Source organism: Haliaeetus albicilla, chromosome 29, assembly GCF_947461875.1.
Source record: "Haliaeetus albicilla chromosome 29, bHalAlb1.1, whole genome shotgun sequence".
NCBI classification, from domain to species: domain Eukaryota; kingdom Metazoa; phylum Chordata; class Aves; order Accipitriformes; family Accipitridae; genus Haliaeetus; species Haliaeetus albicilla.
Genome location: NC_091511.1, coordinates 2,852,745 through 2,873,767, shown reverse-complemented (window position 1 = coordinate 2,873,767; position 21,023 = coordinate 2,852,745). Strand labels below are relative to the sequence as shown.

The 21,023-nt window shown below is 63.4% G+C and overlaps 2 protein-coding genes across 9 annotated transcripts; one reads left to right on the top strand and one right to left on the bottom strand.

Annotated features, from left to right (window-relative positions):
* Positions 1 to 243: 243 nt before the first annotated feature.
* Positions 244 to 15,751, bottom strand: VARS2 (valyl-tRNA synthetase 2, mitochondrial). Of its 4 annotated transcripts, none has more exons than XM_069773995.1 (29): positions 15,636 to 15,751; positions 11,917 to 12,150; positions 11,136 to 11,217; positions 10,956 to 11,056; positions 10,434 to 10,640; positions 9,889 to 9,996; positions 9,694 to 9,791; positions 9,512 to 9,593; positions 9,285 to 9,404; positions 9,073 to 9,184; positions 8,807 to 8,895; positions 8,107 to 8,197; positions 7,643 to 7,770; positions 6,913 to 7,016; positions 6,724 to 6,805; positions 6,559 to 6,635; positions 6,291 to 6,481; positions 5,715 to 5,785; positions 5,504 to 5,629; positions 4,627 to 4,731; positions 4,119 to 4,187; positions 3,965 to 4,043; positions 3,735 to 3,862; positions 3,491 to 3,643; positions 2,309 to 2,509; positions 2,100 to 2,211; positions 1,114 to 1,292; positions 590 to 721; positions 244 to 375 (listed from the first exon to the last, which is right to left on the bottom strand). In XM_069773995.1, exons 2-29 carry the CDS (start codon positions 12,142 to 12,144, stop codon positions 262 to 264), a joined length of 3,369 nt encoding a protein of 1,122 aa, XP_069630096.1. In that variant the 5' UTR covers positions 12,145 to 12,150; positions 15,636 to 15,751; the 3' UTR covers positions 244 to 261. The 4 variants fall into 4 exon arrangements, with proteins under 4 accessions (XP_069630096.1, XP_069630095.1, XP_069630098.1 ...); XM_069773994.1 differs by lacking the exon at positions 15,636 to 15,751 and adding an exon at positions 12,246 to 12,363; XM_069773997.1 differs by lacking the exon at positions 15,636 to 15,751 and adding an exon at positions 12,246 to 12,363 and having other exon boundaries at positions 9,889 to 9,955; positions 10,434 to 10,546.
* GTF2H4 (general transcription factor IIH subunit 4) lies at positions 12,289 to 20,683 on the top strand. 5 transcript variants are annotated; one of them, XM_069774102.1, is made up of 14 exons: positions 12,289 to 12,377; positions 12,879 to 13,063; positions 13,295 to 13,399; positions 14,126 to 14,257; positions 14,761 to 14,857; positions 14,960 to 15,048; positions 15,609 to 15,717; positions 15,832 to 15,900; positions 16,658 to 16,741; positions 16,984 to 17,116; positions 17,370 to 17,500; positions 18,285 to 18,332; positions 18,471 to 18,549; positions 18,997 to 20,683. In XM_069774102.1, the coding sequence occupies exons 2-14, from the start codon at positions 12,930 to 12,932 to the stop codon at positions 19,167 to 19,169; spliced, it is 1,383 nt and encodes a 460-aa protein (XP_069630203.1). In that variant the 5' UTR covers positions 12,289 to 12,377; positions 12,879 to 12,929; the 3' UTR covers positions 19,170 to 20,683. The 5 variants fall into 5 exon arrangements, 3 of the variants coding, with proteins under 3 accessions (XP_069630203.1, XP_069630204.1, XP_069630202.1); XM_069774103.1 differs by having other exon boundaries at positions 12,304 to 12,377; positions 12,900 to 13,063; XM_069774101.1 differs by having other exon boundaries at positions 12,337 to 12,377; positions 12,844 to 13,063.
* Positions 20,684 to 21,023: the final 340 nt, after the last annotated feature.

Sequence of the window (21,023 nt, the reverse complement as noted above, 5' to 3'; positions counted from 1 at the left end):
CATCCCCTCCCACCCCCAAGCTGAGACCGTACAGCTCGTGACACATCCCTGAACAGAAATAATGAGGCTGAGAAGTCATTAGGGCTTTCTGAGGGTTTATTGGGACCCGGGGTCCCCCCCAGATGCCAGGGTGTACCCCCCCGGGACACCTGGGTCCCTCCCCCACATCGCCTCCCACCACCGCACTGAGACCGTACAGCTCGTGACACGTCCCCGAATAGAAATAACGAGGCCGAGATGTCGTTAGGGTTTTCTGGGGGTTTACTGGGACCCGGGATCCCCCCTCCGGACACCTGGGTCCTTGGGGGGGCTGGGGGGGTCCAGGGCCTCCAGCGCTTGGGCCAGGCGGGCAAGCTTGGAGCGGAGAATGGCGACCTGGAAAAAAAAAAAAGGGGGGGGGGGGAAGCATTAACGAGGACAAGCACTAACGAAGAGCCCGCAGGGAGGGGGTGCCCCTCCCCCAGTGCTAGCGGGGAGCAACACTAATAAAGCCCGCTCCGCCCCTTAATGAGGTTAATGAGACACCCCCCCCATCCCTCTGGAGTTATTGGGTGGACCAATGCTCATTAGCGTAATGAAGGTGCGGTACCTGCTGTTGGGTGCCGGGGTGGGGGGGGCTCTCCGTGGCCCCCTGGGTCCCCCCGAGGGTCTCGAGGCGACGCTGGAGGCCGCGGCTGCGGGCACGGAGCTGGGCCTGGGTGGCCGCCGGCTCCACCAGCCCCTGGGGGGGGGGGGGCAGGAGGGAAGTGGGAGATCCCCCACTATCCCACAATGCCTTGGGGACACCCCCACTATCCCATAATGCCCTGGGGTTGCCTTAGGTTCTCCCAATGCTTCCCGAACTCCCAGTGGCTCCCAGGGTTTCTCCCATCATGTTCTCCAACATCCCACAATACCCTGGGAACCCCCAGCATCCCACAATGCCCCTGGGGGGTCCCCCAGCATCCCACAATGCCCTGGGCTCCCCAAGCATCCCACAATGCCCCTGGGGGCCCCCCCAGGTCCCCCAGCATCCCACAATGCCCCTGGGGGCCCCCCAGCATCCCACAATGCCCCTGGGGTCCCTCTCCAAGTCCCCCAGCATCCCACAATGCCCCTGGCCCCCCCACTCACCCGCAGGCAGAGGTAGACGTGGGTGTCGGGGCCCGCGGGGGCCCCCACCCAGCCGGGGCCCAGCTCTGGCTCCGCCCCCTGGGGGAGGAGCTGCAGAGGCCCCACCTGCGCCAGGGCCTGGAGGGCGGGGCCCAGCGCTGCCAACGAATCCTGCGCCTCCGCCACGCACCGCACCGCCACTGCGCAGAGCATGCTGGGATAGCCCCGCCTCCAAGCACGGCCACCCATGCCCCCCCCAACATGGCTGCCCCCACCTGGGGCATGGGGGGGGGGGGAAGGGGGGGAATGGCCACCCCCATGTGCCCAGAGCATGCTGGGACTGCCAGGCCTCCAGCCCTGCACACCATGGTGGGATGGGCAACATGGCCGCCTCCAATGGGAGATGCCATTTTGGGGTATGATGAGAGCCAGGTGCATGATGGGACATGTAGTCCTCTGTGGCAGCCATCTTAGCCCTAGTTGGCTGCCCCACAGCATGCAGGAACGTGTAGTCATCGTCATCCCCCCACAGCCCTGTCGGCCATCTTGGGTGCCTCAGGGCATGCTGGGACATGTAGAACCTCTGCAGCCCCAGCAGCCATCTTAGGTGCCCCAGGGCATGTTGGGATTGCTAGGCCTCCAGCCCTGCACCCCATGGTGGGATGGGCAACATGGCCGCCTTCAATGGGAGACACCATTTTGGAGTATGGGGAGGAGCCAGGTGCATGATGGGACATGTAGTCCTCTGTGGCAGCCATCTTAGCCCTACCTGGCTGCCCCACAGCATGCTGGGATATGTGGTCCTCCACAGCCCTGTCAGCCATCTTGTACACCCCCAGGGCGCACAGAGTGACACAAAGTCCCCCTCAACCCTGGTGGCCATCTTGGGCCCCCAGTGGTTCCCGCCCACATGCTGGCAGCCATCTTGGGTGCCCCAAGGCATGTTGGGACACGGTAGTTCCCCCCGTACCCCGTCGGCCATCTTGTCCCCCACCCGCCGCACTCACCGGGGGGCCGGGCAGCACCCAGGCAGAAAACGTCCCGCAGGGCTCGCGCCGTCCTCACCACCTCCTGCATGGCCGCCACCTGGGCCTCCACCCTGGGGCAGCACCAATGAGCCTGGAAGCGGGGGACACACACACACACAGAGAGACAAAGGGGTGTCAGGGGGGAGAAACCCTCCCCGGGGACCCCCCCCAAGGGCGACGGCACCCACCAGGCGGGCAGCGTCAGGGAAGGGGGCGAGGCAGAGGGTGGGGGGCGCGGGGGGAGCGCGGGGCAGGCGCTGCCAGAGCTCCTCGCTGAGGAAGGGGGCGAAAGGGGCAAGGAGGCGCAGCCCCAGCTCGGCACAGCTCAGCAGGGTCCGGCGCGTCTCGGCGGCGGTTGCCGGATCCCGTAGAGTCGGTTTGGCCGTCTCCTGCGGACGGACAGACGGACAGTGGGGTTAGGACGAAGGTGGGGGGGGGAACAGTCAAGGAGACAACGTGGGTTGGGTTGGATGGACAGACAAGACGCGGCTGACCAAAGCAAGGGGGCTGGGGTAGCGTTGGAGGAGATGCGGGAGGTGGGGTGGGATGGACAGACGGACATAGTCAACTTTGGCGGACAAAGGTCGACACCCAAAGGGACGCACCCAGAGGTACAGACAGATGGATGCGGTCAACCAAGGTAAAAGTCAGGCTCAACATTCAACAGGCGAGGTGGAACAGATGGACAGACGCCCTCAAGAGAGTGGACTAAGCTCAACACTCAAGGAGACCTGATGGATTGGGGTGGACAGACAGATGGACACCACCAACCACGTAAGATGGGTTGGGTTTAATGGTCAAGGAGCTACAACAGGTGAGGTGTGACAGACAGACAGATGCACTTAACAGGATGAGGCCGGGCTAAGGTCAACACTCCAGGAGACCCAGTGGATTGGGGTGGACAAATGAACACCATCAACTGTAGGTTGGGTTCAACGTTCAGGGAGCTACAACATATTGGGTGGGACAGATGGATGGACGCACTCAAGAGAGCAGATTAAGATCAACGCTTAAGGACCTGACGGATTAGAGTGGACGGAGAGATGGACACCACCAACCACATCAAGATGGGTTGGGTTCAACAATCAAGGAGCTACAACAAGTGAAGTGGGACAGACAGTCGGACACACTCCAGAGAACAGGCTAAGGTCAACACCTCAAGAGACCTGATGGATTGGGGTGCATGGACCGACAGACACCATCAACCACGGACTGGCTTCAACATTCAGGGAGCTACAACAGGTGGGGTGGGACAGATGGACAGACCCACTCAATGCGACACTACTGGGTTTAACACCCAGGGGAGATGCGAGGAGCCGGGCAGGACAGACAGACAGGACCACGCGGGACAGATGGACGGGGCCACCCACCAGGTAGACGTCACAGAAGCTACGCAGCCAGAAGTGATGGACAGCGGCAATGGCACCGTGGACCTCCAGGGCCTCCATCCGCCGCCCGCACTCAGCCACCGCCTGCACCAGCCGGCTCAGCACCCACTGGTCCATGGGGTGCTGTGGCACCATCTGCCGAGGAAGAGGAGCAGGAACAGTGATGGGTGGGGGGGTCCCAGGGTGGTGGACCCCAACCCTGATCTCCACCAACCCACCCTGGTACCTCTTCGGGGGGTTGGGGGACAAAGTTGGGCCCTAAGGCGGCAAGGACAAACTTGACAGCGTTCCAGATCTTGTTGCAGAAGTGACGGTAGCTCAGGGCCGTGCCCACGTCCAGGCGGATATCGTCACCTACAGGGTGGAGGGGTTGGGGACACAGAGGTGGGTCCCCAGGGTGGGGACAGGGCCACCTTGGGGTGGGGATGGGGTCCCGGCGTTCCTTCAACTCCTTACCATGGACATTGTGGGAGCACAGGGCCATGCGGAGGGCATCAGTGCCGCATTCGGGGATGCCGTGGGGGAACTGGCGCCTCTGGGAACAGACAGGGAGAGGTTAGGGGGGGACAGAGACAGGTTTTTGGGGGACAGAGATGGGGACAGGTCCCACCTGGCCCTCTGTGGCCACCGTGAGCTCGTGGGGGTCCAGGAGCCTGTGGTGGAGCCTCTCCTGCAGCTCCTGCAAAACAAGAAACCCTACAATAAACAAAGGTGCCGCGGTGGCTTTTGTCACAGGTCTGTCACCATGGTGTCTCCGTGACCCTCTTTTGGGGTCTCTGGGAGCTGGGGGGTTTGTTATTGTAGGGTCTCCGAGAAGGGTAGAGCAACGGGGTGTATTTTTGTAGGACCTCCAGAATGAGCTTTGTTATTGCCGGGTCTTCAAGACAAAAAAAAAAAAAAAAAAAAAAAAATCCGTTATTGCAAAATTTTCAAGGTGAGAGTTTGTTATTGTAGAATCTCCTGAAAAAAGATCTATTATTGTAGGGTCTTTGACAAATGCATTTATTGTCGTGGGGTTCCCAAAAAGCACGTTTGTTATTGTAGGGTCTCCAGAACAACTTGTTTGGGGTGGGTTTGCGTTGGGGGGTACGTATTTTTTCTTGTAGGGTCTACAGTACCTGGAGAGAGGCACCGGCAATGATGTCGCAGGGGTCAATGACGTTGCCCAGGGATTTGCTCATCTTGCGCCCGTGGGTATCGCGCACCAGCGAGTGCAGAAGGACCTGGAGGGGGACACAGACAGCGCTCAGGGACACCGAAGGGGACATGGGACCTCCAAGAGGGGACAGGGGACCCCAGGAGCCTCAAGAAAGTACCAGACACCCCAGAGAGAAGGAATAAGGGCCCTTGGGGACACAGAGAAGCCCCAAGGGGGATAAGGACCCCTGAAAAGGAACATGACACCCAGGAGAAAAGGAAGAAGGGACTCTTGGGGACACAGGGGACATCGGGGAGCCCTGAAGGAGAACGGGGATCCCCAGGGAACCCCGAGAAGGAACAAGACACCCTGGGGAGAGAGAAAAGGGGATCCTTGGGGACACTAAGGAGCCCCAAAGGGGGACAGGAACCACCCGGGGACCTTGAGGACAGGGGACCCCTGGGAGTCTCAGGAAAGAACTAGACACCCCAAAGGGTGGGAGTAAGGGTCCCTGGGGACACAGGGAACACTAAGGAGCCCCAAGACAGGATGAGAACCCCTGAGAAGGAACATGACACCCAGTAGAAAGGGAAAAAAGGACACTTGGTAACACAAGGGAGCCCCGAAGGGGGACAGGGGCCCCCAAGAAACCCTAAAAAGGAACATGACACCAAGGAGAAAGAGAAGAACGGGACACTGGGGAGCTCTGAGAGGCAACAAGGAACCAGAAGGAATCCCAAGAACGAACAAGACACGAGAGGGAAGAAATTAAGGGATGTCGGGGACACAGGGGACTCATGGGGAGCCCAAGGGGACAGAGGGAACTCGTGGGGACATCGGGGGGACCTCGGTGGTACCTGGGAGAAGGGCAGGCACCCGGTGAGCTGCTGGCCCAGCATGACCATACGTGCCACCCAGAAGAAAAGCAGGTCGCTTCCCGTCTCCAGCAAGTTTGTGGGGTAGAAACGCTGCAGGTCGGGGGTCTGGGGACAGAGGTGGGGGGCGGACACCGGGTTGGGGACACTGTCCCATGTCTCCTCTGAGCCCCCTGTGTCTCCCCAAACTCACCTCTTCGGGCCAGCCCAGCGCGGCGAAGGGAAAGAGCGCAGAAGAAAACCACGTGTCCAGGACATCGGGGTCTGCAAGAGCATGGGGGGGGTCGGGGGGAACCCCAAAAGGCCTCAGAGCTTGGGGGGGTGACAGAGGGGTGGCAAGAGGGTGCTGGAGCTGGGTGGGAGGGTGGCCTGGGGTGCTTGGGGGGGCCAGGGCAGAATTTTAGGGGTGGTGGATGTGGGCAGGGGGCTGCCAGAGGGTGTGGTGCCATCTGGGGGCTGATGGGGAGATGCTGGGGGGGGGGAGTTTGAGGTGCTGGGGGTGGGACTGGGGTGCTGGAGAACAACTTTAGGGTGCTGGAGAAGACTAGAAAGTGCTGGGAGGGGGATGGATTTAGGGGTGCCAGGGCAAGGCTGGGGGTGCTGGGGGGGGTCCTAAGAGAGTTTTAGGGTGCAAGAGAAAGATTTGGGAAGGCAGGGAGACTTTTTAAGGCAACGGAAAGGATTTTGGGGGAACAGAGGATTGTTTGAGGGTGCACAGGGGAACATGGGGATGCCAGGAGGATTTTGGGGTGCCCCCCACCCCCCTCACCTTGCTGGAGCTGGAGCTCTTCGGGGGGGCAGCGGAGGGTGCGGGCAGCAGAAGCACGCGCCTCGGCCTCGCTGCGCCCCACTACCCAGAGTCCATCGGGGTGCTCGGGAGGGGACCCCGCCAAGGGAACCCCCACCCGGTACGCCGGCACCCGGTGCCCCCACCACAGCTGGCGTGAGAGGCACCAGTCCCTGGGTGGGGGTGGGTGATATCAGTGGGGGGCGGATACCTGGGTCCCCCCACCCCAGACACCGGGGTCCCCTCTCACCCAATGTTGTCCATCCACATCTTCCAGTTCTTCTCGTGAAATTTGGGGACGAGTTGGAGACGCCCCGATGTCACTGCCTGGGAGAGGAGGGTCACAGACCCAGGCGTCTGGGGGTGTGCGTGTCCCCCTCCCCACCCCCCGCCAATGTCCCCGTGTCCCTGTCACCTCTCGGGCACGCTCTGCCATCTCTCGGCACCGCAGGAACCACTGACTCTTCAGCAGGTACTCGATGACGTCCCCCGAGCGGCTGCGGGGACGTTGAGGTCACTTCAGTCCCTTGGGATGTCCCCACGGTGGTGAGGACACATGCCCCGAGAGGGTGACATGGAGGGGATGGGATGGGGAGAGCGGTACCTGCACATGGGCAGTGTCATGGCGTGGTCCTGGGTGCCGCGGTACAGCCCTCGCTCGGCCAGCGCAGCCACCACCTTCTCCCGTGCCACGAAGCGATGGATGCCCTGGGGACACAGTTGGGGACAGAGAGGACAGGCAGGACACACGGGGACAGAGGGGACATTGGGAAGCAATATGGGACAGAGCTGGGGATAGTGGGAACAGAGCTGGGGACTGGGGACACAATTGAGGACGTGGGGATGGAGGGGACATGGACGATGCAGCTGGGGACACAAGGAAGTGACAGGGCACAGAGCTGGGAACACAGAGATGGAGAGGACACAGGGCAGCAGCTAGGGACAGGAGACGCAGATAGGGACACGTGGACAGGGAGAGCACTGGGAAGTGACAGCGGACACAGCTGGGGACACAGGGAGAGGGAATACTGGGAAGTGACAGGGGACAAAGCTCAGGACAGAGAGGACACAGAGGACAGAAGGGACGCTGGGAAGTGACAAAGCACACAGCTGGGGACACGGTGATGGGGGGACACAGGGAAGTGACGGGGACAGAGACACAGGACACAGCTGGAGACGCAGGGATGGAGGGGACACAGGGAAGTGGCTGGGGATGGGGGACACAGCTGGGGATGTAACTTGGGGACCTGGGCTGGGACACAGGGACGTGCTTGGGGACAGGGGACACGATCTGGGGGGCACGAGGACAGAAAGGACGCCGGGAATGGCAGTACCTGGAGCCACCCCCCACCTGGGGGACACATGGTGCCATCGTCCCCAATGACGGAGACCAGGGGCAGCCCGTGGGCCCGGGCCAGTGCCAGGTCAGGGGAGCTGTGTCCCGGCGTTACCTTCACCGCCCCTGCAGGGACCAGGGACACGCTGTCACCCCGTCAACCCCCCAGCCACCCTCACCCCCTCCCACTGTCACCTACTGCCACCCTGCCACTGCCACCAGTGCCACCCCATGTCTCCAGCACCAGGACGCGTGTGTGTGTCCTCAAACCAATGACCCCCCCAAAAATGAAACAGTTACTTCCCCAAACCGGGACCCCCACACCCAGACCAGTCTCTGTCCCTTCCATACTGGTGCATGTTCCTCACCCCACACCCAGACCAGTCCCCTTAGTGGTCCCAATACCCTGCCCCCCCCTGCCTAGTACAGGTCCCAGTCCTGTCCCTATACTGGTCCCAGTACCGGTGCCACGGGCAGGCTCCACGGTGGGGTCGGTGACGACGGGCAGGAGCTGCCCCGTGAAGGGGTGCCGGAGGTGGCGGCCATGGAGGTACTGGGGAAGGGGCAGGGTCACTACAGCCCCGCTTCTGCAGGCACAAGCCCTGCCCCTCCCCAACCTGGCCCCACCCACCATGCACTGTCCCTTTAAGAAGACCTGAGTCCCACCCCTCCAGGGGAGGCCCCACCCCCTTAAGGGTGGAGCTAGCCCCTCACAGCCTCCAGAGAAAGGCCCCGCCCCAGTTCTCCAAGCCCCGCCCCATGCATTGGCCCCACCCCCAGAGTCCTTTAAGTCAGCAAAGCTCTGCCCCAAGGAGGCCCCAAGCCCCACCTCCTTCCCTTATATGGACACACCCACCCAGAAAAGGGGAGGAGATAAAGTACAACCTCAACACCCAATCTGTGCAAAGCACTTCCACCCCTGCTGCTGAAGCCACGCCCCTCGCCTACAAACCCCACCCCTCCCCAGAAGCCACGCCCCTCGCCTACAAACCCCACCCCTCCCTAGAAGCCACGCCCCTCGCCTACAAACCCCACCCCTCCCCAGAAGCCACGCCCCTCACCTACAAACCCCACCCCTCCCTGTAAACCTTACCCCCCTCCCAGTAGCGCTGCCCTTTGGCCCTTCAGGCCCCGCCCCCAGGTGAAGCCCCGCCCCCCTCACCCTATAACGGGGGTCATCGGGGTGCACGGCCACGGCCACATCCCCCAGCATCGTCTCGGGGCGCGTCGTGGCCACCGGCAGCTCCAGCCCTGGACACGCATCAGGGAGGCGACACGTCAGGGACGCTCGGGGACACACACACGCGTGTCAGAGCGCGTTGGGGGAGCGGGGAGCGCGCGGAGGACACCCAGGGCCCCGCGTGAAGGTGGGACGGGAGGGGACACGGGGACACCGGAGGCCGGACGGGCGTCCCACGAGCCGCTCACCGTCCCCACCCTCCACAGGGTAAGCGAAGGTGACGAGGACGCCGAAGGTGACAGGTTGGGGACAGCCGGGGATGCGCAGCGCCGTGGGACCCGTCAGGGCGCGGGGCTCCACCTGCCGAGACACCGGGCACCGGTATGGGGGGGTCTGTGAGCTCAGCGTGCCTTGGGGACAATTTGGGGACAATCTGGGGACAATTTGGGGACACGCTCACCTCCACGTCGGCCAGGGCGGAGCGCAGGGCGCAGGACCAAGTGACGAGACGCCGGTCACGGTGGATCAACCCGGCCTTGTGCAGCCGCACGAAAGCTTCCACCACCGCCCGCGAGAAACCCTGCGGGGATACAGTTGGGGACACTTGGGGACCTTGAGAGGGGACACACACATATAACATTCTTGGGGACCTCGAGGTGGGGGGGGACACCAGGCATCCGGGCTTACTGGGTCCATGGTGAAGGCACAGCGGCTCCAGTCCAGCGACGCACCCAGCGCCCGCAGCTGCCGCAGGATCTCGTCACCGTGCCTGGAGAGGGAGGCGGACACGTCTTTGGGGTGTCACCTTGTCCCATCTGTCCCCTCACCCCCACCCCGACCCCACCCCGTGTCCCCGTTGTCACCCTCACCGTTGTTTCCAGGCCCAAACCTCCTCCAGGAACTCGGAGCGGGTCAAATCCTGACGGCGTAAACCCCGCTGCTGCCACAGCCAACGCTCCACCACGGCCTGGGGACACACGGGGGGGGGGGCATTGGGGACATGTTGCGGGGGGCGTTGGGGACATGGCAGGGAGGGGGGAGGCTGTTGGGGACACGGGTCTCACCTGGGTGGCGATGCCAGCGTGGTCTGTGCCCGGTACCCAAAGCACACTCCAGCCCTGCATCCGCCGCCTGGCACAGCGCCGTCGGCACCCACACCGGGGTGGGATCTTCTGAGCACCCCCCGGCTCCCCCAGCACCCATGGGTGACACCCCCCCCCCCCCCCCAAATCCCCAAGGCACCCAGGGGTGCCTCCACCCCTTGCAGAGCCTCCAGCACCCCCAAATCTGTCCTTGAGGGCCCAAATAACCCCCAACCCCCAAAATACCCCACCAAGAGCCTCAATCTGCCCCCCCCAGCCCCAAATAACCCTCCCAGACCCCCCCAAATACCCCCAGGGGGACCCAATCTGCCCCCCCACACCCCAATAGCCCCCCAAGACCCCCCCACAAAGCACCCAATGTGCCCCCTCCCCAAATGCCCCAAACAGCACCCCCAGCTCCAAATGCCCCCCAAATGCCCCAATCGCCCCCCCCAGCCGCAAATACACCCCCAAGCTCCCCCCCCACCCCCCAATACCCCACTCTGCCCCCCCCCAGCCCCACTGACCAGCGCACAAGAGCGTCCTGGAGGGCGACGGTGAGCGCGTGGCCCAGGTGCAGGGAACCGGTGACATTTGGGGGGGGCAGCACCAAGCTGAGGACTCGGTCCCCCCCCAATACCTGGAGTAGCGGAGAGTGGGAACATGGGCTGAGACCGGACACAACTCGGCGCAGGAGTGAGCCAAGACCAGGCACCGCTCAGCGCAGGACTGGGCTGAGACCAGGCACTGCTCAGTGCAGTGATGGTTTATCAACCTCTCTCTGCGTGTATTTGTGTCTCCCCCCCCCCCCCAAGGTGTTTTCTGCCCCCCCAAGGGAGTATTTCACCCCTCCCACGGGTGTTTTCTGTCCCCCAAGAGAATATTTGACCCCTCCACGGGTGTTTGCTGTCCCCCAAGGGAATATTTGACCCCCCACTAGTGTTTTTTGCCCCCCAAGGGAATATTTAGCCTCCCCATGGGAGTTTTCTGCCCCCCTTGGGCGTATTTGACCCCCCCCCCCCCCCCCGGGTGTTTTTGACCCCACTCACCGAGGCGGGGGGGGTGAAGAGACCCTGCCGCTCCCACCAGCTGTACCAGGCCGCCTCCACGTAGCGGGGGCTGTAGGCGGGGGGCAATGCCACCCCCGTGGCTGCGTCCCCAAAGCGTCACCAGGTGTCACCATCACAGACCCCCCCCCCCAGTGTCCCCCCAGTTGTCCCCTCTCGTACCCTTCTTGCCATCGGGGTCCAGGGGGTGCTGATATTCCACGACAGTTTTTGGAGTCCAGCCTTTGGGGGGGGCTGTCTGCACCTGTGGGGGAGCACAGGACCAGTATGAACCGGTACAGACCAGTGTAGACCAATACAAGCCAATAAATACCAGTGCTCTCCCCCAAAAACCCTCTGGCTCTCCCCAGGTGCTCCCAGTGTCCCCCAGTGTCTCCCAGCCACCTTTCCCAGCCCCCCCAGCCACCTCCAGTGTCCCCCAACCCCTTCTCCCAGCCCCCCCAGTTTCCCCCAGCCTCTCTCCCAGTTCTCCCAGCCACCCAGTTGCTCCCAGTGTCCCCCAATCCTGTCTCCCAGTCGCCCAGCCCCTCCCAATTGCTCCCACTTGCCCCCAGCCACCTCTCCCAGCCCCCCAGCCCTCCCAGCTGCCTCCAGTGTCCCCCAACACCTTCTCCCAGCTGCCCCCAGTGTCCCCCAACACCTTCTCCCAGCCCCCCCAGTTGCCCCCAGTCTCTCTCCCAGTTCCCCCAGCCCCCTCAATTGCTCCCAGTGTCCCCCAATCCTATCTCCCAAGTCCCCCAGCCCCTCCCAGTTGTTCCCAGTGTCCCCCCAGCTGCCCCCAGTGTCCCCCAACTCCTTCTCCCAGCCCCCCCAGTTGCTCCCAGCCTCTCTCCCAGTTCCTCCAGCCCCCCGAATCCCATCTCCCAGTCCCCCAGCCCCTCCCAGCTACCCCCAGCATCCCCCAAGCCCCTCTCCCAGTCCCCCCCCCAGCAGCTCCCAGTACCTGGGGCCCTGCCCCCCCCAGGGCCGCTCTCTCCCGCCGTTGCCGCTGCCGTTTCTCCTTGTGCTCCCGGGCGCGGAGCCGGGCCCGCTCGGGGGCGTCCCACGGTGGGGCCGCGGGGGGAAGGGGGGACCCGGGGGGGACCCCACTGCACCGAGCCCGGCCCCCCACGGGTGACCCCAGGGCGCGGGGGGCGGCGGTCAGGACCCGGGCCAGCGCGGGGGCCGCCATGAGGGGCTGCGGGGGCAAGGGGACCCTCTTCACGTGACCGACCCCCCTCACGTGACTGACTCCCCCTCCAATGGACCCAGGTACCCGAGGCGGGCGCTCACCTCGGCGCGCAGGGGCGATGAGAGGGCGTGGCCTTAACGCGGAGGGGGCGTGGCCAGCAGCGCCCCCACGTGGCCCGGCGCGGAGCAGGGCGGGAAAAGGGGGCGGGGCCGCGCCATCAGTTGGGGCGTGGGGTGAGTCCTGGGGGGGCAATGGGGCAGATCTGGGGGACACACACATAGATTTGGGGTAATGGAGGGGGAATTGGGGCAGATCGGGGGCCGGGGGAGGGGCAAGAGGGGCTGGGGAGGAATTGGGGGGCTAAGAGGGGCTGGGGGGGCAATAAGGAGACATTGGGGGACAAGAGGGACTGGAGGGGGCTGAGGGACTGGGGGGGCAATAGGGGTATCAGGGTACAGGAGGGACTGGGGGGGCAGTGGGGGGGCTAAGAGGGGCTAGGGGGGCAATGGGGGGCAGCAGGGACTGGGGGGGGCAATGGGAGGGGAGTGGGGGGTGTCAGTCACACGGTGACACCCTGTGTGTCACCCCGGGGCCACCTGGTGACACCCCCACCCATCCCTGTGTCCCTGTACCCCCTCCAGTGACACACCATCCTGGGGGGGGACTTCCCCCCACTGTGCTGCCCTCCCACGCCTGCAGCTGTGATTGACAGGGCGACCCGGGGTGATTGACAGGTGACCCGGCGTGATTGACAGGGCGACTGACGGGGTGACAGGGGGGCGCGGATGGAGACCGCCCCCCCCCGCCTGCACCGGGGGCAGCTACAGTGCAAGAACCTGCACGAATTCCTGCGGGGGTTGAGCCCCCCCATCCTCGACCGCCTCTATGGACACCCCGCCACCTGCCTGGCTGTTTTCCGGTGAGCCCCCCCAAACCTCAGACACCCCCTCAGGGGCACCCTGACTCCCCCCAGCCCCCCCCCCCAGGACACCCACGTACCTTACACCCCACTGGAGCACCCCGATGTCCCCTGGGGCAGGTGGGGACACCCATGGGTACCCTCCCTCCTCCTCCCAGTGGCCATGGGGGGGTTTGGGGTGCCCCCCCCCGTGGCTCAGGGCCCCCCCCCCATGTCCCCACCCCACCCCAGGGAGCTGCCGGGGTTGGCGCAGGCGGGGGTGATGCGGATGCTGTTCCTGGAGCAGCCCCTGCCCCAGGCCGCCGTCACCCTCTGGGTGAAGAAGGAGCACAGCAAGTGGGTGCTGGGGGGGGGGGAACCCTTGGGGGGCTGGGGGGGTCCCTAAGGGTGCTGGGGTGGGTCTGGGAGTGGGGGTGGGGGGCCCTGGGGAACACCTGGAGGTGCTCAGGGCGGGGGCTCTAGGGGTGCTGGGGGAGCTCTGGGGGGCCATGAGGGGGCCCTGGGGGTGCTGGGGGGGGCCTGGAGTGCTGGGGTGGGGGCTAGGGGGTCCGTAAGGGTGGTAGTAGGGTGGGTCTGGGAGTGCTGGTGAGGGTCCTGGGGAACACCTGGAGGTGCTGGAGGGGGGGCTCTGGGGGTGCTGGGGAAGCCCTGGAGGTCCCTGAGGGGGTGCTGGGGGGGCCCTGGGGGAGCTGGGGGGGCCTAGGTGGGACCTGGGCATGCTGGGGGATCCCTGAGGGTGTTGGGGGGGGGGGGGGCCTGGGGGTCCTGGCAGAGTGATGGGGGTCCCAGGGGGTGATGGGGATGTCCCTGGGGGTCCCATGGGGTCCCTGGGGGGGGGGGGTCCCTGGGGGTATTGGGAGACCCTGGGGAGAGTATCTCTGGGGATCCCAGTGATTGTGGGAGGGTCCTTGGGGACCCTCTTGGGGTTTTGGGGGGGACCACGGGAATCCCATGGGGTGCAGGGGAGTCCTCGGGGGTCCTGGGGGGGGGGATTCCAGGGTTGGGGGGGGGTGCCCAGGGTGGTCGTGGGCTGGATGGGAGCACCCACGGTGGGGGGGGCAGGGAGCAGGCGGAGAGCCAAGAGGTGCTGCTGGCGCTGCGGCTGTGGCACCCCCACACCCTGCCGGGGGGGCTGCCGGGGGTGGCCCTGCACCCCAATTTCCGTCAGAACCTGCGGGTGGCCCTGCTGGGGGGGTGAGTGATGGGGGGGGGAACACACAGGGTGTCATGGGGGGACAGAGGGGTAAGGGGGGGGGACAGGGACAAATGAGGGGGACATGGGGTAAGGGGGGGGATAATGGGGGGTGGGGGTTATATGGGGGGCAGGGGGGGTCATGGGTGGTGAGGGGAGGGTGGGGGTGGAATGGGGTGATGCGGCGTAACGTGGGGGTGTAATGGGGGTACAGGGGGTGATGGGGGTGGGAGGGGATAACGGGGGGGGTCACAGGGGTGTGGGAGGGGGATAATTTGGGGTGATGTGGTGTAATGGGGGGTACCTGGGGGTCACAGGGTGTAGTGGGGGGTAACTTGGGGCGACTGGGGGATAATGGGGGGCACAGGGAACCCAGTGTAGCAAGGAATGTGAGGGATAAAGGGGATACTGGGGCAGGTACTGAGATTTGGGGGTACTGGGGGGGTACTGGGGGGCTCCTAGACCCCCGGGGGGGGAATTATCAAGTTAAAGGGCCGGCGCACAGGGGCAAAGCCTGGTCGGACGACACGAGCCAGCTGGGGCCGGACAAACACGCCCGCGACGTGCCGGCGCTGGACAAGTACGCCGAGGAGCGCTGGGAGGTGAGCCTTGGGGTGGGGGGGGTGGTTTGGGGGGGATCCGGGGGGACCTCGATAGCCAAGGGGGTCCTGAGAACCCAGGTGTGTGGGTACCCCCGATTTTAGGTGATTTTGCACTTTATGGTGGGGTCTCCCAGCGCGGCCGTGAGTCAGGATTTGGCCCAGCTTCTTATTCAAGCTGGACTTATGAAGAGGTGAGGGGGAGCCTGGGGGGGGTTGGGGGAGCCCAGGGGGGAAATTTCGGGGGGCCCAGGGGGAAATTCAGGGGAGCAGGGGAGGATTTTAGGGGGGGGTCTCAGGGTTGACAGCCTGGGGAAGGAGGATTTGGGGGGGTCCCCAGGGGCTGCAGAAGGGGATTTTGGGGTGTCCTGGAGGGCTCAGGGGTCCCAGGGAAGGGTTGGGAGGAGTCCGGGGAGTGATTAATGGGTTCAGAGGGGAATGAGGAGGTGGGGGGGGTGATTGGGGGTGGTGGTGGGGTAGGGGAGTCCCAGGGAGGGATTTTTGGGGGTCCACAGAGTGGGGGAAGGACTTGGGGGGTATCGGGGTCCCAAGGGAGAGATTTGGGGTGATCTTTGGGGGGGGCCCCAGGAGGGATTTGAGGGTCCCTGGCAGGGTCAGATCCCTGGGGAGGGAAGTGACTCAGGGCAGGGGCACGTGGCTGGTTTTGGGGTGTCCCCCCAGTTTGGGGGGACCCTTTCTGGTTTCCGGGGGGACCCCCCCATGGTTTGGGGGTGCACTGATGGGGGCCCCGCAGCGAGGGGGGAGAAGCGCCGTGTATCACCTCGGCCGGGTTCCAGTTCCTCCTCCTCGACACCCCAGCCCAGCTCTGGTATTTCGTCCTCCAATATCTGCGAGGGGCAGAGGTGAGATAAGGGGGGGGGGTCCCCGAAACCAGGGGGTCCCCCAAAACTGGGACCCCCCTTAAACCATCCCCCAGTGCCCCCCCCAACCCTCTGCCCCCCTTCTTCCCCCCCCAGGCCCGGGGTATGGATCTGGTAGAGATTCTCTCCTTCCTCTTCCAGCTCAGCTTTTCCACTCTCGGCAAGGTGGGGACACCGGGGGGGGGACCCAGGCATCAGGGTGGGCCCCCCACCCACCCCAGGGGGGCTGTGGGACATGGCGGGGGATCCAGACAGCCGGGAATGTGACCCCCCCCACTGCCATGACCCCACTGGATTGCTCTCTGGAGGGTTGGGGGGGTTAGTGGGGGGGTTACTGGGGTAACTGGGAGCAGCTGTGCCCAGGATTGGTCCATAGTGAACTGGGATAACTGGGCATTACTGGGGGAAGGTGGGAATAACTGGGAGCGCCTGTCCACAGGTTTACTCTGTGGAGGGCTGGGGTAATGGGATTATTTGGGGTAACGGGGAGCGCATGTCCACAGGATTACTCCCTGGAGGACTGGGGTAACTGGGGATTAGTAGGAGTAACTGGGTGTAACTGGGAGCACCTGTTTCCAGGATTGCTCTGTGGAGGGCTGGGAGTAACGGGATTACTGGAACTAATTGTGGGTTAGTGGGAGTAACTGGGAGTACCTGTTCTCAGCATTATTCTGTGGAGAGCTGGGATAACTGGGGGTTAGTTGGAGTAACTGTAGGTTACTAGGAATAACTGGGGGCAACTGAGAGCATCTATCTGCAAGATTATTCTGTGGAGGCTTGGCGTAACTGGGTATTACTTGGAGTAACTGTGGGTTACTGGGAGTACCTGGAAGTAACTGGCAACACCCATCCCCAGAATTGCTCTGCAGAGGGCTGGGGTAACTGGGGGTTACTGGGAGTAACTGGGAGCACTTGTCCCCAGGATTACTCTGTGGAGGGCATGAGTGAGTCCCTGCTCACCTTCCTGCAGCACCTGCGCGAGTTTGGGCTGGTCTTCCAGAGAAAGGTGACCCGGGGTGGGGGGGACAACAGGGTGACGTGGGGAGGGGGACATGGCAGGGAGCGCAAGGGACGCACGGGGAGGGGGACAGGGGGCACTGGGAGGTGACAGTACCCCCCTGAGGGGTTGGGGATTGTCCCCATCCCCACAGCCGGGTCCTTGATTCCACGTCCCTTGTCCCTGTCACCTCCTTGTCCCCATCCTGACCCTGTCCCCCTCTGTGTGTGTGTGTCCCCCCCCGACACCAGCGCAAGTCCCGCCGCTTCTACCCCACACGCCTGGCCATCGCGCTGGCCTCGGGGACATCGGGGGCCCCCCCCGAACCCGACGCTCACGGCTTCGTCCTCGTCGAGACCAACTACCGCATCTACGCCTACACAGGTAGGACACCTGTCCCCTCCCCTGTCCCTGGGGGGGGTGACACAGAGGACCCAGAAGTCCAGGTGCCCCCCCCCACACCATGTCCCTTGTCCATCTGCCGCTTGTCTCATTCTGTCCCCCATGTCCCTTTGTGTCCCTCATCCTTCATCTCTGCTTTTGCTGATCCGCATGTCGCCTTGTCCCCCCCTTGCCCTGGGTCCTGTCCCCGTGTCCCCTATTGTCCCCCTGTGCGTTTGTTGTCCCCCCCCGCAAGACTCGGAGCTGCAGATTGCCCTCATCGCCCTTTTCTCTGAGCTCCTCTATCGTTTCCCCAACCTGGTGGTGGCCCAGGTGACGAGGGACAGCGTGCAGGCGGCCATCGCCAACGGCATCACCGCTGACCAGGTGGGGATGCGGTGGCGGGGTTGTTGGGGGGGGACATGGGGACGTGCTGGAGGGGGCTGGGAGGTATTGGGGTGTCTCCCAGGGGGTGTTGAGGTGCTCTTAGGGGAGGTTGGGGTACCTCAAAGAGGGATATGGGGGTGCCTCTGGGGATATTAGGGTCCCCCAGGGGATATTGGGGTCCTCCCAGAGGGTATTTGGGATATTGGGGTGTCTCACAGAGGGATATCGGGGGGAACTGGGGTCACCCAGAAGGTCTTGGGGGCATTGGGGTTTCTCACAGAAGGATATTGGGGTGGTCTTGAGGGTGTTGGTGTACCCATGGGGGTGCTGGGGATATTGAGGTGCCTGACAGGAGGGTATTGGGGTGCCCCTGGGGGTATTTCGGACATTGGGATGTCTCACAGAGGGATATTGGGGTGCTCTTGAGGGTGTTGGGGTACCTGTGGGAGTATTAGGGTGCCTCACAGCAGTATTGGGGTGCCCCAGGGAGTGCTGGGGATATTGAGGTGCCTGACAGGAGGGTATTGGGGTGCCCCTGGGGGTACTGGGGTCCCCCAGGGGGTATTTGGGACATTGGGGTACCTCACAGAGGGATATCGGGGTGCCCTGGGGGTACTGGGGACACCCCAGAGGTGTTGGAGGCATTGGAGTGTCTCACAGGGGGATATCGGGGTGCCCTTGAGTGTGTTGGGGTACCCGTGTGGATATTAGGGCACCTCACACCTGTATTGGGGTCCCCCAAGAAATATTGGGGTGCCCCCCACTAACATTTCCCCCTCACCAGATCATCCATTTCCTCCGCACCCGGGCGCACCCCGTCATGGCCAAGCAGGTGGGTGCTGGGTCCGTGGGCCCATGGGTGGGGGGTCAGCCCCAGATGCCTGGTGGTCCCCCCTGGGTGGGGTGGGGGGGTTCCTGGGTGTGGGGGCATCCCCAGACACCTGGCTCCACGCTGCCCTTGCACCCCCAGACCCCGGTGCTGCCTCCCACCATCACCGACCAGATCCGCCTGTGGGAGCTGGAGCGGGACCGGCTGCGCTTCTCCGAGGGTGAGGATTGGGGGGACACACCTCGGTGTCCCCTGGGGTCACCTCAGTGTCCTCACGGGGGGGGGGGGGGGGGAATGTGACATTAAAGGTCCCCAGGGCCTTTAGGGGAGCCCCCCGTGGGAACTGGCATCCTTAGGGTGTCCCCAATGTCGGGGACATGGCAGCCCTGGCATAGCTTGGGGGGGGGGGGAACACCTGCGGGGAGGTGGCAGCTTTAGGGGTCCCAAAGCTGTCAGTGATGTCCCCAAGGGGAGGTGACAGCCCCTGAGGTGGTCCCAAGGGGTGGTGGCATCCCCAAAAAGAAGGTGACCACCCCAAGGGACCCCTGCAAGGTGCCAGCTGCTGTCAAGCGGATGGCGAGTCCCCAGCAGGAGGTGACAATCCCAGTGGGAATGTCCCCAGCCGAAACCAACACCCTCCTCCTCTTCTCCCCCCCCTCACTTCCAGGGGTGCTGTACAACCAGTTCCTGTCGCAGGTGGATTTCGAGGTGCTGCGGGACCACGCGCGGGCACTGGGAGTACTGGTTTTCGAAAACCCCGGGAGACGGTTGATGGTGGTGACCCCCGGCGGGCACCCCGACGTCAAACGCTTCTGGAAAAGACAGAAACACAGCGCTTAACGTTGGCGATCGATCCCGGGGGGGGACCCCTGTCCCCCATCAGCCTCCCCCCCACCCTGGGCAGGCATGTGAGGGCAGCTGGTTCTTGGGGTCCCCCGATTCCGGGGTGATGGGGCACCCCCCCCCGGTGCCTTCATCCCTGGGTGCCCCCCAAGCACGTGGTTTTGGGGTACCCCCATCCCTCGGGGCTCCGGCACCCCGGTTCCAGACACCCTAATTCCTTAGGACTCAGGCACCCCAATTCCTTGGGGTCTGGGCACCCCGATGCTAAACACCCTAATCCTAGGCACCCCAAATTTGGGGGACCCCAGCACCCTGATCCCAAGTACCCTGATCACTTGGGGTCCAGGCACCCCAGTCCCAGGAACCCTAATCCCGGGGGGCCCAGGCACCTCGATCTCAGCACCCTGATCCCTCGGGACCCCAATCCCATGGGATTCTGGCATCCTAATCTCGAGCACCGCAATCTCTCGGGGTCCAGGCACCCCAATCCCTCAGGACATGGGCACCCTGATCCTAAGAACCCCAATCTTTTAGGGTCCAGGTACCCCAATCCCTGGCACCCTGATCCATTGGGGTCCCAGCACCCCAATCCCTTTGGGCCAGGGCACCCTGATCCTGAGAACCCCAATCTTTTGGGGTCCAGGCACCCCAATCCCTGGCACCCTGATCCATTGGGGTCCCAGCACCCTGATCCTGAGCACCCCCACCTCTTGGGGCCAGGGCACCCTGGATCCTGGGCAAGCTAATCCCGTCCAGCCCAGGCACCCCAATTCCTTAGAACCCGGGCACCCTGATCCCAAGAACCCCAATCTTTTGGGGCCCCAGCACCCTGATCCTGAGCACCCTTGGGGTCCAGGCACCCCAATCCCTCAGGGTCTGGGCATCCCAATCCCAGGCAGCCTAATCCCTCGGGACTCGGGCACCCCAGTTTTGGGCACCCTGATCCCTTGGGGCTCCAGCACACTGATCCCGAGCACCCCAATCTCTCAGGGTCTGGGCACCCCGATTCTTGGGACCCCCATCCCTTGGGGTCTGGGCACCCCAATGCCAAGGACCCCAATCCCAGACACCCCAGTCCCTTGGGACCCTGATCCCTTGGGGTCTGTGCACCCCAATCCCTTAGGATTTGAGCACCCCGACGCTGAGCACCCCAGTCCTTTGGGGTCCTGGCACCCTGATCCCTTGGGATCCTGGCACCCCAGTTCCTTCGGAACCAGGCACCCCAAACCAGGGAGGCATTTCCGAGGGGGGGGGGAGGCGGTGAGGAAAAAAAAGGGATTTCAGGGGAAAAAAAAAGGGTTTGAGGGGGAAAAAAAAGCAGATTTGGTGAAAATCAGGGTTCCCTGAGGAGGAAAAAATTCTGTTTTTTCTGGTGTTTGGGTTTGGCTTGGGGTTTTTTTCCCCCAAAAGGAAAATGTATTCTGTGGGAAAAAGGTTGTTGGTTTTTTTTTAAAGAGTGGCATTTTGTGAGAATTATTTTTTTATAATAAAAACCGGGTTTTGAGAAAAAAGTTGCTTTTGAGAACAAATTGGGGTTCTCTGAGAGAAAAGCAGGTTCTCGGGAGGGGATAAAGCGGGGATTTATTAAGGGGGGAAAAAAATGGGGTTGTTCTGAGGGGAGGAAAATGCAAATTTATGAGAGGTAGAGTTGGGGGAAGAGTGGATTTTTGAGGGGAAGAAAACAAGTTTGAGAAAAAATAGTGATGTTTTCTGCAAGGAGAACCCGCAGAGGTTTGGGGGGGGGGGGAATACTTAGTTTTTTGGGGGGATAAATGAAGGGAGTTGGGGAAAATAATTATTTTTAAAGGCAAAATGGGTTTTGAAGTGGTGTAAGTGGTGATTTTTGGTTGG